This window comes from Dromiciops gliroides, chromosome 4 (genome assembly GCF_019393635.1).
Source record: "Dromiciops gliroides isolate mDroGli1 chromosome 4, mDroGli1.pri, whole genome shotgun sequence".
Lineage (NCBI taxonomy): Eukaryota > Metazoa > Chordata > Mammalia > Microbiotheria > Microbiotheriidae > Dromiciops > Dromiciops gliroides.
Window position 1 is genome coordinate 411,755,310 of NC_057864.1, and position 13,174 is coordinate 411,768,483.

General features: G+C 35.0%; 1 protein-coding gene across 27 annotated transcripts in view; it reads left to right on the forward strand.

The window, feature by feature from the left end:
* AFDN (afadin, adherens junction formation factor) overlaps positions 1-13,174 on the forward strand; it is a 181,640-nt gene that overhangs the window by 115,256 nt on the left and 53,210 nt on the right. For all 27 annotated transcript variants that reach the window (XM_043999451.1, XM_043999453.1, XM_043999474.1 and 24 more), the window contains 7 exons: positions 130-275; positions 2,442-2,536; positions 3,145-3,410; positions 5,897-6,040; positions 6,844-7,042; positions 11,456-11,559; positions 13,008-13,094. In XM_043999451.1, the coding sequence (XP_043855386.1) occupies positions 130-275; positions 2,442-2,536; positions 3,145-3,410; positions 5,897-6,040; positions 6,844-7,042; positions 11,456-11,559; positions 13,008-13,094 (1,041 nt within the window). The remainder of the gene's footprint in view (positions 1-129; positions 276-2,441; positions 2,537-3,144; positions 3,411-5,896; positions 6,041-6,843; positions 7,043-11,455; positions 11,560-13,007; positions 13,095-13,174) is intronic.

Sequence of the window (13,174 nt, forward strand, 5' to 3'; positions counted from 1 at the left end):
AAATGGGAAAGGTACTGGTCTATCTTAAAAAGCTTTATAAAGAGCTCTTACCCCTTACCCTCCTTTTTTTCTTTTGGTGGGATAGGAAAATTTTTCTTCTCTTTCTACTTATGTTTGTTCTATCTATAGAAGCAGAAGAATATTGCAGGGGCACTTGCCTTCTGGATGGCAAATGCATCAGAATTACTCAACTTTATTAAGCAGGACCGTGATCTCAGCCGAATCACTCTGGATGCCCAGGATATTTTAGCACACTTGGTTCAAATGGCATTCAAGTAAGATCAAGAAATTTTTTCCCCCAAAACTTGTGCTGTGTGTGCGTGTGTGTGTGAGTGTTCATTCATATTCCTGAAGCACCTTTAATATAGTATCTAATTTATATTTTCTTTTTTGTTCCTTTCTTTACATATGTATTACTTAAAGGATTTATATTATATACACACATACACACTTTAAGGCAAATATCAAGGAAAGCAAAATTTCAAATATTGGGGAAAACAGGCTTATTTATTTATTTATGCCAGGTTGTGATTTCATCAGTATAGGGAACTCATGGTAAAGAAATACCTCGGGGACAGCTAAGTGGAGCAGGCACCGGCCCTGGATTCAGGAGGACCTGAGTTCAAATATGGCCTCAGACACTTGACACTTACTAGCTGCTTGACCCTGGGCAAGTCACTTAACCCTCATTGCTCCACCTCTCCCCTGTAAAAAAACAAAGCCTTTTTCCCTCCCCACTGCAGACTGGCAAGTGTTCTGTAACTAATACCGTTATACCTTCAACATTGTGATTTCCCATTGTGGTTTTGATATATTGTCATTTGGCATAAGAAATTAAATGGGAATTTTAGTGAAGCAGTTTTGTGAAGCAGCAGATGACAGAAAAGGTTTAGAAAATTAGAAATGCATAAAATATTTGTATAGTAATGTATGATATTAATATATTTTGTCTTTTAATGCCATAATAATTTTGAATTCTCTGGTATGAAGAGTGCCAAAAAATTTCATGTGGATTTTCCAGATTGTAGAGGTGCTGCACCCCTAAACCCCAGGATGTAGAGGGGATAGCTGTAGTCATAGATTTGTTTGGAGCACTAAAAGGAGGTAAAGAGTTTTGTTCAAGTCATGCAGCTAATGTTAATGTATCAGAGATGGGACTTTAGCCTAATATTTCCTGATTCTGAGGCCAGTTTTTCTTTTGACACTAAGATTTTATACATTTTTTTATGGAGGATAGATTGGATATAGCAGAAAGAATGGAAACTAGGAAACCAATTAGGAGGCTCTTGCAAGAGTCTAGTGAGACAAAAAGGTCCTGATCTTTTGTGAGTAGAGGGAAGGGAACAAATGCAGGAGATGTTGTGGAAGTAGATATAATAACATTGAGAAATTTATTGGATATGGCACTAAGAGAAAATGAAGAGTTCAACCACAGGAGAGAAGAGTTCTTAGGATAGAGCTGTGGTGTGCACATCCAGTTAGGGGGCATGAGGTAGATGAGGATCAAGCAAAGGAGAATGGTTAGATAGGTAGAAGAATCCACAGAATCACAGAACTGGAGAGTTGGAAGGGATTTCAGCGGCCATGTAGGTGAACCCCTTCCTGAAGTAATTCCCAGCATCTGTTTAAAGACCTCCAAGAAGGTGGAACTCTGCTACCCATCATGCCAATCAGTTTTCTGTGAGACTTAGACCCATTGGGTCCAATGCTATTGCTAGAATTAAGAGAAAATTAGTAACTTTGAAGAGAACAGTTTCAGTTGTTTTAGGAATATAGAATTAGGAGGTAGTTGAGAATTTGGGAAACTGAAAGGATGCTGATTTCCATTATAGAAAAAGGGAAGATGAGAAGAGGGTTGGGTTTGGGGGGGAAGGATCACAGCTTATCGCTGCTTGTCCATTCCATGGTTGATCATTTTTTCCCATCTTAAAATGAAAGGAGAGAGAGGATCTCTAATTTACTGGTCCATGGCCTGGAGCATAATCTGCCCTACTGTGGTATTCTGGGAGACAGGATGTGGGGACCCTTGGTGGGATAGGGTGGGGGACTAATGAGAGTGTTACCAATGTGCTTGTGCACCTATTTCAGGTACCTGGGTTGGGTTGGGTTGGGTTCTAACTGCCATAAGGGTCTGATTATTAATTCAGCCCCTGAAGCTACTACCTATTGATGGGGGTCAGGCTGAGGAAATATTAAAAGTAGTTACTCTTGTTGAGATAATAGCAGGGGGTACCAACCCCTTGGATCAATTCACAACCCTGTTTTGAGTTCCATGACCTCTGTTATAGAATGGAAAATAGTGGCATGTATTTGGCTTCCATTTAGGGAAATCAGATTTTGGGCTTAATTGTTTGTAAATTATGTTTATTTATGTTTGTATTTTCAGTTCCAGCATGACTTATCCTTTTTTTATACAGTATGAAATTGTATATTTTTTTCAGATATTTGGTCCATTGTCTTCAGTCTGAACTCAATAACTACATGCCAGCCTTTCTGGATGATCCTGAAGAAAATAATCTGCAAAGACCTAAAATAGGTTAGAATGCTGATTTTTAAAAATAGATATTTTCTTGTTATCCCTTAAATATTTATGTGGTTTTTAATTTTTGGCACCTATGAAATATTTGTAAATCTCAGAAATGGATAACATGTATGATATGCACTTGTCTGGATTTGAACTCAATATTGAATGTAGAAAAATCTGTTTTTCATTTTTAATGTAGTCAGGTCTTTCAGATCTTTTGAACTTTTTTTAAGTGCTTAACAATGGATCCCTGAAGGATCCATTTTCAGATATTTTTTGTCATACAGATTGAAGATTGGCCACCAAGTTTGAAAATTTTTTTGGCTTTATCTCATAAAAGAAACTACTGAGATGTAACATGATTGCATTTTGCATCATTACAGGGAGTTCCCATGTGGATAAAATCACAGATTCTTGAAATAGTGTATAGATATTAGTTATTTTTGGATTACTTTAATTTTACACATTGGGATAAACATGGGAGTCTGGGAAAATGTACTGAAATCAACCAGTGTTATGATTGACATTTTTTGAGTTAACTTTTTAATTATTTCCATATTCTTTGCTTGAAGAAGGATTCATTCATAACAATCTCTTTGTCTTCTTATATCTATGAACAGATGATGTCTTGCATACACTCACTGGAGCTATGTCATTGTTACGAAGATGTAGAGTAAATGCTGCCTTGACAATTCAACTCTTCTCTCAACTCTTTCATTTTATTAATATGTGGCTGTTTAACAGACTCGTTACTGACCCAGATTCAGGGTTGTGTTCTCATTACTGGGGAGCTATTATTCGTCAGCAGTTGGGGCATATTGAGGCATGGGCAGAGAAACAAGGCCTAGAGCTCGCTGCTGACTGCCATCTTAGCAGAATTGTACAGGTAAAGGTTGGGATTCGGGGTGCTTTTTTCTGGGGGGGGGTGAGGCAATTGGGGTTAAGTGACTTTCCTAGGGTCACACAGCTAGTTAAGTGTTAAGTGTCTGAGGTCGGATTTGAACTCAGGTCCTCCTGACTCCAGGGCCGGTGCTCTATCTCCACTGTGCCACCTAGCTGCCCCTCGGGGTGCTTTTTGTAGTTTCTGGGAGACACTGGACAGGATTGTGTTGCTAAAAGCAATCTACTTTGCAGTATTGCTGTTATTTTGTATACAGTACATTTGACATTGCATCAGCTCATGATTGCATCCGGCTCATGATTTTTTTAATAGTAAATTACATTTATATAGTACTTTAAAGAGAGAGAGAAATCTATGAGGTTAATTCTTGCAACAATGGTAATAGATAACATTTATATAGTGCCTTATACCTGACAAATAATTTTCTTCACAATAGTCCAGCAAAGTAAGTAGTGTAGGTTTTTTCATCCATCGATTCTCATCATTGTCATCAATCAATCCCCATCGTTATCGTCATCAATCTATCGGTCAAGCAATCGATCATCATTTTCTGTTATTCCAAAGCACTCTACTTTAAAAGATTTTCATGTATACCTTTTGTCTAAGTGTTGAGTAAGAGCAAATAGAAAGTGCTGCTGAATCCTGTCATTATGTCCGGTAACATCTAGTAAGATTTTTAGCATTGAAAATTTGTACTTTAGGATGGAACAGTCTCTTGAAATATCTTGTAAATTACCAAAGCAAATCATTCTCTTGGCTTGAATTCTGCTACAAGGAACGGACTTAAGCATTAGAGAGATGAGAGTCTCTTACATTTACAATTACTAACGACAAAAAGACAACATTTTACCCTGAGTTACTTGAACTGAAATATAAACTTTTCAATGGCAATGTGCATATTGGATTTATTATCTTTTATGTTTTTCAACCCCGTTTTAAATGTAATGGCAAAGAGGTGAACCAGGTATAGGTGGGGAAAGTGAAAAAATTTTAAACTTGGTAAGCTGGTATATATGTCTATATTTTTTTCTGATATTTCCTTGACTCAAATGGTTGTAGGAAATACGTAACTGTTTATTTTGATTCTGTTAATGGAGGATTTGGGGGCATTTTAGAGGCTGACATGACTGTTTTACACTAGAAAGGAGGAAAAGATTTAATAAATAAAAAGCAGATTAAGGGGGAGATGTTTTAATGATTTAAGAAAGAACGTTTTGTGAAAATTATAACACTAGTGCATTGTTGGTGGAGTTGTGAACTAATCCAACCATTCTGGAGAGCAATTTGGAACTATACCCAAAGAGCTATAAAACTGCATACCCTTTGATCCAGCAATAACACTGCTTGGTCTGTAGCCTAAAGAGATAAAAAAGGGAAAAGGACCCACCTGTGCAAAAATTTTTATAGCAGTTCTTTTTCATGGTGGCAAAGGATTGGAAATTGAGGGGATTCCCGTCAATTGGAAACAAGTTGTGGGGCATGAAAGTAATGGAATACTTAACTGTGCTACCAGAAGAAATGAGCAGATGGCTTTCAGGAAAACCTGGAAAGACTTGCGTGAAGTGATGCTGATTGAAGTGAGCAGAACCAGGAGAACATCATACATAGTAACAGCAACAGTGTGATGACCAGCTGTGATAGACTTACCTCTTCTCAGTAATACAATGATCCAAGACAATTGCAAAAGACTCATGATGAAAAATGCTCTTCACATTCAGAAAAAAGAACTGTGGAGTCTAAATGCATATTGAAGCATTCTGTTTTCACCTTTTTGGTTACTTTTTAGTTTCTTGTGGTTTTTCCCTTTTGTTCTGATTCTTCTTTCACAACATGACTAATATGGAAATATGTTTAACATGATTGTACATATATATAACTTATCTGATTGCTTCCTTCTTGGGGAGGGAGATGGAAAGGAGGGAGAAAAATTTGGAACTAAAAATCCTATAAAAATGAATGTTGAAAACTATGTTTACGTGTAATTGGGAGGGGGATACTATTAAGTGGAAAAAAAGTTTAAAATTTTTTTAGAAATTCATAGTCTGTATGAATTGAAGTTTGCTTAAATGTATTCCTAAAGACCTCTATGCATAAAACGTTTTAGTCTAGAGAGGTCCCTCTTTTTAGAGGTAATGAAAGTGCAAATCTTTGTCTTATTCTTCCCTGCAATTCAAATTAACCTGGGAATTTTTATTTTTATTTTTTAATTTGGAAGCTGAAGTATGGTGACATTTGATTCCATTGGTGTTTGGAACTCCTGACAAGGAAACTTCCTTTATCAATGCAGATAAGCATTGATTCTGCAAATTATAATCTTACAGAATTATCCTGATTTTGAGGCCAGTTCTTTATGAATTATATTATTTTATATCTTTACTGTATTTATCATATCAATATTTTACTATATTAATTTCTAAGATGATGATTTATACCATAAGTCTTAGTAACAGTGGAAATCTTTTGCTTTTCAGGCAACCACACTACTTACCATGGATAAGTATTCACCTGAGGACATTCCAAATATTAACAGTACCTGCTTTAAGCTGAATTCACTACAGCTTCAAGCCTTATTACAAAATTACCATTGTGCACCAGATGAACCTTTTATTCCATCAGTAAGTATTTCTTGCAAAATATGAAATATTTTTGAACACAAATTTGCAGTACAAGAATATAGTATTATAAAATGCTTATGTTTTTGGAAAAAATAATTTGTTAAATATTTCATCTTTTAGATCTATTGGAATTACATGACATAGAACTTCAGTCTTTTTCTGAGTTTTGTATAGACTTAGAATGTGCCTTCAGAATGATTTTAGCGGACATATTTTTGTAGGAAAATATGAAGTGGTTATGTGTGTATATGTGTACACATATGCATTTGCATATGTGCAGCAATGCCCACAGTTGAGACGTTTTTCTTTTTCTTTTCTGTTTTTGTTTTTTGGTGAGGCAGTCGGGGTTAAATGACTTGCCCAGGGTCACACAGCTAGTAAGTGTCAAGTGTCTGAGGCCATGTTTGAATGCAGGTCGGAAAAGGATGAAACAGTGCTTCATTATCAAAATTTAAAAATACCCTTTTGTAGTTTTAGTACCTGTGTGTAAGGTTTATTTGTGTGTAAGGTTTATTAGTAGCTTAACAGATCTAAAATTCTTTTGCTTTTTTTTCCATCTTCCATAGCAAATCTTCAGATTTTGTAAAGGAATATATAGAATATATTAGGAAAAAAGGATATAAAGAAATTTTCATATATTATTAAACCTAATCTGAAGCACTTCAATAGTGTCCATCATTTCTCTTCTGCCTATATGTAATATAGCTTTATAACACTTTTACTTTACTAAAATTTTAGTTTCCTTACAAAAATTTTACATTTTAAACTGTGATTCTAATTTAGTTTGCTTCTTTTCCATTTAGGATCTCATAGAAAATGTTGTAGCTGTTGCTGAAAATACAGCTGATGAATTAGCACGTAGTGATGGGAGAGAAGTGCAATTAGAAGAAGATCCTGATCTTCAGCTACCTTTTCTTCTGCCTGAAGATGGCTATTCTTGTGATGTTGTCCGAAATGTTCCAAATGGGTTACAGGAATTTTTGGATCCGCTGTGTCAGAGAGGTGAATGAGTAATCAACACTGTTTATGTTTAAGCCCCAACATTAGCTAATACTAAGGGTAGCTAAAGTATCTTAGCTAGTGTTAGATAAAGTATCAACAAACATGAACTTGGATGGACTTGTAGAAATAGTGGGAAATAGAAGGGCCTGGCATAATAAGGTCCACAGGGTAATGGAAATTCAGACACAACTTTAATGACTGAATAACAGCAAAATATCTCAACATTGGCAGTACACTGGAAAGTGTCCCAATTCTGAAGTCAGAAGCCCTGGGTCTCATGTCACTTTTGATGTTTCATAACTTGTGTGACCATGGGCAAGTCATTTCATCTCACTTTGGCCTCAATTTCCTTATCCATGATGTGTAGGAGTTGGACTGATTGGGCACTGAGGCCTGACCCAGATCTATGATCCTATAGCCACAGTTTTCAGAAAACAATCACTTTTAATATTTGCTTTTGTTGTGAACTTAATATTAGTTTGCAATGACAAGTTGGGCTTGTTTTGCCTTTGGTCTTTTAATAAAATTGCCACCTACCTTGTTTATTTTGTATTAGAAGGGCAGCTAGGTGGCACAGTGGATAAAGCACTGGCCCTGGATTCAGGAGGACCTGAGTTTAAATCTCAACTCAGACACTTGACACTTACTAGCTGTGTGACCTTGGGCAAGTCACTTAACCCTCAGTGCTCTGCCCCCCCCCCCCCCCCCCCCGTTACATATTTTGTATTGGAAGTTTTGTTTACCTGTGTTTATGTTCCACTTGTTAGGAATAGGTCTTATCTCTTTTTTATACGTGTGTGTGTGTGTGTGTGTGTGTGTGTACATATATCTATATACATATGTGTGTGTGTGTGTGTGTATGTATATGTATGGTGATAGCTGTTTTATTTTTCTGTGCTTTCTGCTCTTATTCTCATTAAGCACTGTATTAATTCCTTTGTTAGTAATTTCTTAGTGCTTAGTGTAGAATAAAGGTTCTTCATATTTTTCTATGTAATAGTCACCTATGACAGCTGGGAAGGGCCAAGGCAAGACCCCTTCTTAGAAGGATGGGGTTTTTTGTTTTGTTTTGTTTTTTTGACAGGCAATGAGGGTTAAGTGACTTGCCCAGGGTCACACAGCTAATAAGTGTCAAGTGTCTGAGACTGGATTTGAACTCAGGTCCTCCTGAATCCAAGGCTGGTGCTTTTATCCACTATGCCACCTACCTGCCCCCAGTGCTTTGGTCTTAATTATTCTTGGTAATTAAGTTTAAAATTAATTGAATAGACATTAGCCAGCTCTGGATTTTGAGCTTATTTTAGACTTTAAACAATAGGTGTTGTTTTTTGTCTAACAGTTGCATACATAGACTTACAAAAATGAGGTTGTTATATAATTTATGTAGTTAAAGTGAAGCTTATGTTTGTTATTCTGAAACACATATAGTAATAGCCAATATTGATTTTTCCATTCTGACTACCTAAAACAAGGATTTCTTAACTTTTTATATTTCGTGTCTTGACCCCTTTAAAGGAGAGGCTAAATTTCAATTAGAGGCTAGTGAAAATTACTTCTTTAATTTTTTTCCAATTTAAGTTCATGGGTCAGCTGAAATTTAACAATTAGTCTAGAACATTGCCATGAATTCAGAACTCGTTGCTTGACTTTTATTTTACATTCAGTTCTAATAGTATTAGTCTTTTATTCCAGCCAACAGTAGACTAAAGGCAAAGTGATAATCCTTACATATAAGCTTTTTAACAATGTGTAATAGTCTAATCTCTATTGATATTTATTTGTGTGTTGTATACCTGCCTGATCTCTTTGACTAAATTATAGGTTGCTTGACAGTAAGACAGTTTTATTTCATCATAGAATCCTCCGATGTTTGCCACTTAATTGTGGTACTTTTTAAATGTTTATTGATTTGTATTTGTGTCTCTATGGCCTAGCACAGTTCCTTATATAAATGTTTAACATTGCAAATAAGACCAACCTCAAACATTAATTTTCTATGTACGCAGTGGATAAAGCACTGCCCCTGGGAGCCAGGAAGACCTGAGTTCAAATTTGGCAAGTCATTTAATCCTCATTGCCCCGCAAAAACAAAACAAAACAAAAACCAAAAAATTAAAAATTTTTTTCTATGTAGCAAATTTATATTTGTTAGATTCCATAGTGATGGATTTCATCACCTTGTACTTGAATATACTCAGCTAGAGAGAGAATTATATTGTTAATAGATTTATATGGCTAATCCCCACCTAAAAAATACCTTAGAATATATGTGTATCAATAACTTCATGTCCATATATGAAAAATTGCCCTTTCAGTATTAACATTCTTGCAAATTGGATTTCATAGACAGGTCAAGTCACACTGTGATAGAGGTCAGTTTATGAAGAACCGGGTGTTAAGAAATATAAACAATGATGTCACTAAAATAAACCGAATTGAATTAATAGAAAAATGGGTGATGTCTTTAAAGCAATTTTAAATCCACATATATCTTTTACCCTAGCATATTTCCCTCAAAATACCTTTTAAACTCAACTTAAGTGTTTATATTTTCAGAATTTTCTTCAAATCTTATCTGTTGCAGTTAATTTAATCTCAGCCAAAATAAAGTACTACATCATTTCCAAAACTTATGAAGAATATAATGCTTCCTAGATATGAGAATTATTTTCTCACTCACCAGAAAATAAGTTCAGCTATTTGTAAATAATCCATCATGCTTTCAGCATAGAGAAAATCATATGATTTTTTCACATTTCTTTTATTTAAGTAAGTATCAAATTTAATGCATGTACAGTATTGAAAATATAAGTAGTCTCATTATGGCATAGCCAATGAGAAATATCGAAATACCGACTTGTGTGAATATTTTTCATTGTTTACCCATCAGTTCTCCTGAATGTCTTATGACATAATGAATTTGCTTAATATTCTTTTTTTTGGCATTAGTAGGCGATTACATATGTGATGAACAATGAGAAACATGTAGTTCATTGTACAGAGGCTTAAAAGGCTCACAGAAGATTAGGTGGTTTTTTTAGTGACATCATTGTTTATATTTCTTAACACTAAGTTCTTCATAAACTGATTAAAGAAATACAATACTGTCTCAATTTACATTCCTCTTATAGTTCTACTCAGTTTTGTGATATGACAGAGGACAAGTACAGGCTCATCACACATATACAGTCCTTAAACATGTAAAATACAGAGCAGCTAGGTGGCACAGTGGATAAAGCACCGGCCCTGGATTCAGGAGGACCTGAGTTCATATCCAGCCTCAGACACTTGACACTTAACTAGCTGTGTGACCTTGGGCAAGTCGATCAACCCCAGTTGCCTCACCAGAAACAAACAAAACAAAACAAAAAACCATGTAAAGTACAAGTATATTTTCATGATTGTTTAAGTCCTGTCAGGATAATGTTAAATTTTGTTAAATACCTCAGAAATAATATTTTCAAATTATACAAGTATTTAAATAATTTGGTTATATGGTGACTTTCTTACAATAGATAGAGGAAGAACCAAAACTTAGGTTTTATTTCAGGGAAAATCTGAACTGGGGCAAATACTAGTTGCCTAGTTGTAATTCTCTGAAAAGGTAACTAAGGGGGCAGCTAGGTGGTGCAGTGGATAAAGCACAGGCCCTGGATTCTTCAAATCCAGCTTCAGACACTTGACACTTACTAGCTGTGTGACTCTGGGCAAGTCACTTAGCCTCGCAAAAAAACCAGAAAAACAGAACAAAAGTAACTAAAAGATTTTGCTGTAGTAAAATTCGTTGTACTCATTTTAAATGGATATATTTCTCTTGATATTTTTCTTTAATTTACTAATTATCACTTGTTTCTTGGAAGTGATTTACTTTCTGATTAAATAAAAAAAAGGCACAGGTTTGTTAGAAAATTACCACTTTGTATGCCAACAAGGTCCAAAAGCCCAAGTCTTATGGCTGCTTTACTGCTTAGAAAGAATCAGAATTGTTGTTCTTTGGTATTTATTATTCTGTAGTAAATCGTTTTATCTAGAGAATACAAAATTATTGAAAATTGAATGACTAATTTAGAATTTTTTATATTATTGTTCTTTGACATCCAGGAAGACATTTAGATTTCTCCAAATGGATTTAGTAGCAACTTTTTTTTTTCAAAATAATGAACTATGAACTACTCCAGTAAATTGAAGGCTTCATTAATTTTGTAGACTTTGTTTTACTTATTGAGTATAGGGGATCTAGTACAGCATCTCATTTTGAATCTATCTATATTGTTTTGCTCAATAGAAAGAATAAAACAAATGAAATACTGCTATATAATAATAGCAAGAATTTGGCTACTTCACTCTCAGTAAGGCTCATGTTTCTTCACATGGCATAATTTCTTATTTCTTTTCAATCTGTTCTGCTTTTAGGGTTTTGTAGGCTATTGCCTCATCCACGTTCACCAGGCACTTGGACAATATACTTTGAAGGAGCAGATTATGAAAGTCACTTCATGCGGGAAAATACTGAACTGGCAAGTATTTTGGATAACTTATGTAGGACTTGAGAATAATAAAATGTCCCTAGGATCGAAAAAAAAACCACATGAAAATCGTTCTTTTTCCTAAAGTTATCATACTTTTAGTAGAGAGCAATTTAATAGCTTTTAAAAATCACCTTTGGGGGCATCTAGGTGGCACAGTGGATAGAGCACGGACCCTGGAGTCAGGAGTACTTGAGTTCAAATCTGGCCTCAGATACTTAACACTTACTAGCTGTGTGACCCTGGGCAAGTCACTTAACCCTCATTGCTTCACTTTAAAAAAAAAACAAATCACCTTTGAATAGTTTTTTTAATGCTAAGAGTTTTAAAAGCACTGTTTGGGGTGTATATTTGCCCTTTTTTATGTTTATCACCATATTTACATATCACATTCTTTTAAATAGGAAAAATTCATGGAAACTAATACATTTTTTTTTTATTTTTTTAGTGAGGTAATTGGGGTTAAGTGACTTGCCCAGGGTCACACAGCTAGTAAGTGTTAAGTGTCTGAGGCCAGATTTGAACTCAGGTACTCCTGACTCCAGGGCCAGTGCTCTATCCACTGCGCCACCTAGCCACCCCAATACATTATTTATAATCTTCCTGACTGCGTATTAGACTTTTGGATGGCTTTAGTAAGATTAGGAGGTTTTGGCTTATGTTTGGCCTAAATTTGCCCATTTTGCAACCTCCCCCCATTGTTCTTGATTCTCTTCTATAGGACCAAGCAAAGCGAGGTTTAACACTTTCATAACAGGCTTTTAAATACTTGAAAGCAGCTATCAAGTTCACTGAGTTGCTTTTTTTCTAAGAACTTGCCCAATTCCATCAGCTGATCCTCATTTCACATAAATTCAACCCCTTCCATTATTCTAACTGGCCATCTGAATACTTTCCATCTTATCAATGCCTTTGATACAACACTGAAGATGTCAATGAGACTATCATCTCTTCATAGAAGCTATGCTTCTTAATGTACTTAATTGTATTTTTGCCCTCCTTATCACACTATTCACTCATACTGTGCTTGTATTCTCTTAAAACTTCAGCTCTTTTTTTCCACACAAATTGTTATCAGTCTTGTACTAGTCTTGTACTTTTCAAATCACATTTGTTTAACCCAAGTATAAGACTTTACATTTTTCTGTATTAAGGGATAAACAATGTTTTTAAGAAACAAGTTCTTAGATGTTTAGGGGTATAGATTAGAATGGAAACTATCAAAGAAGAAATGGAATTTTGTTATAGTTTACAAACACTTTATAATTGTGATTACATTTATTTAGTACATTTAAAATGTTTGTTGTCTGCAGGGATTTATGCCTACCCTCTTTTTCTTCCATTTATCTCAGAATATGGCTTAGCGGTTTGATTTCAGTTGCTTGCAATTTTGAAATATTAGTATATGCATAACAACCCATTTATTTGATATCCTTTAGACGCAGCCTCTAAGAAAAGAACCAGAAATAATTACTGTGACACTTAAGAAGCAAAATGGAATGGGTCTTAGTATTGTTGCTGCAAAGGTAGGAAAACAATATTAATATTTCTCTTATAGTCTGTTCTTGAAACTTTTAGTTAACTGATGGATCAAAGTTGAATATGT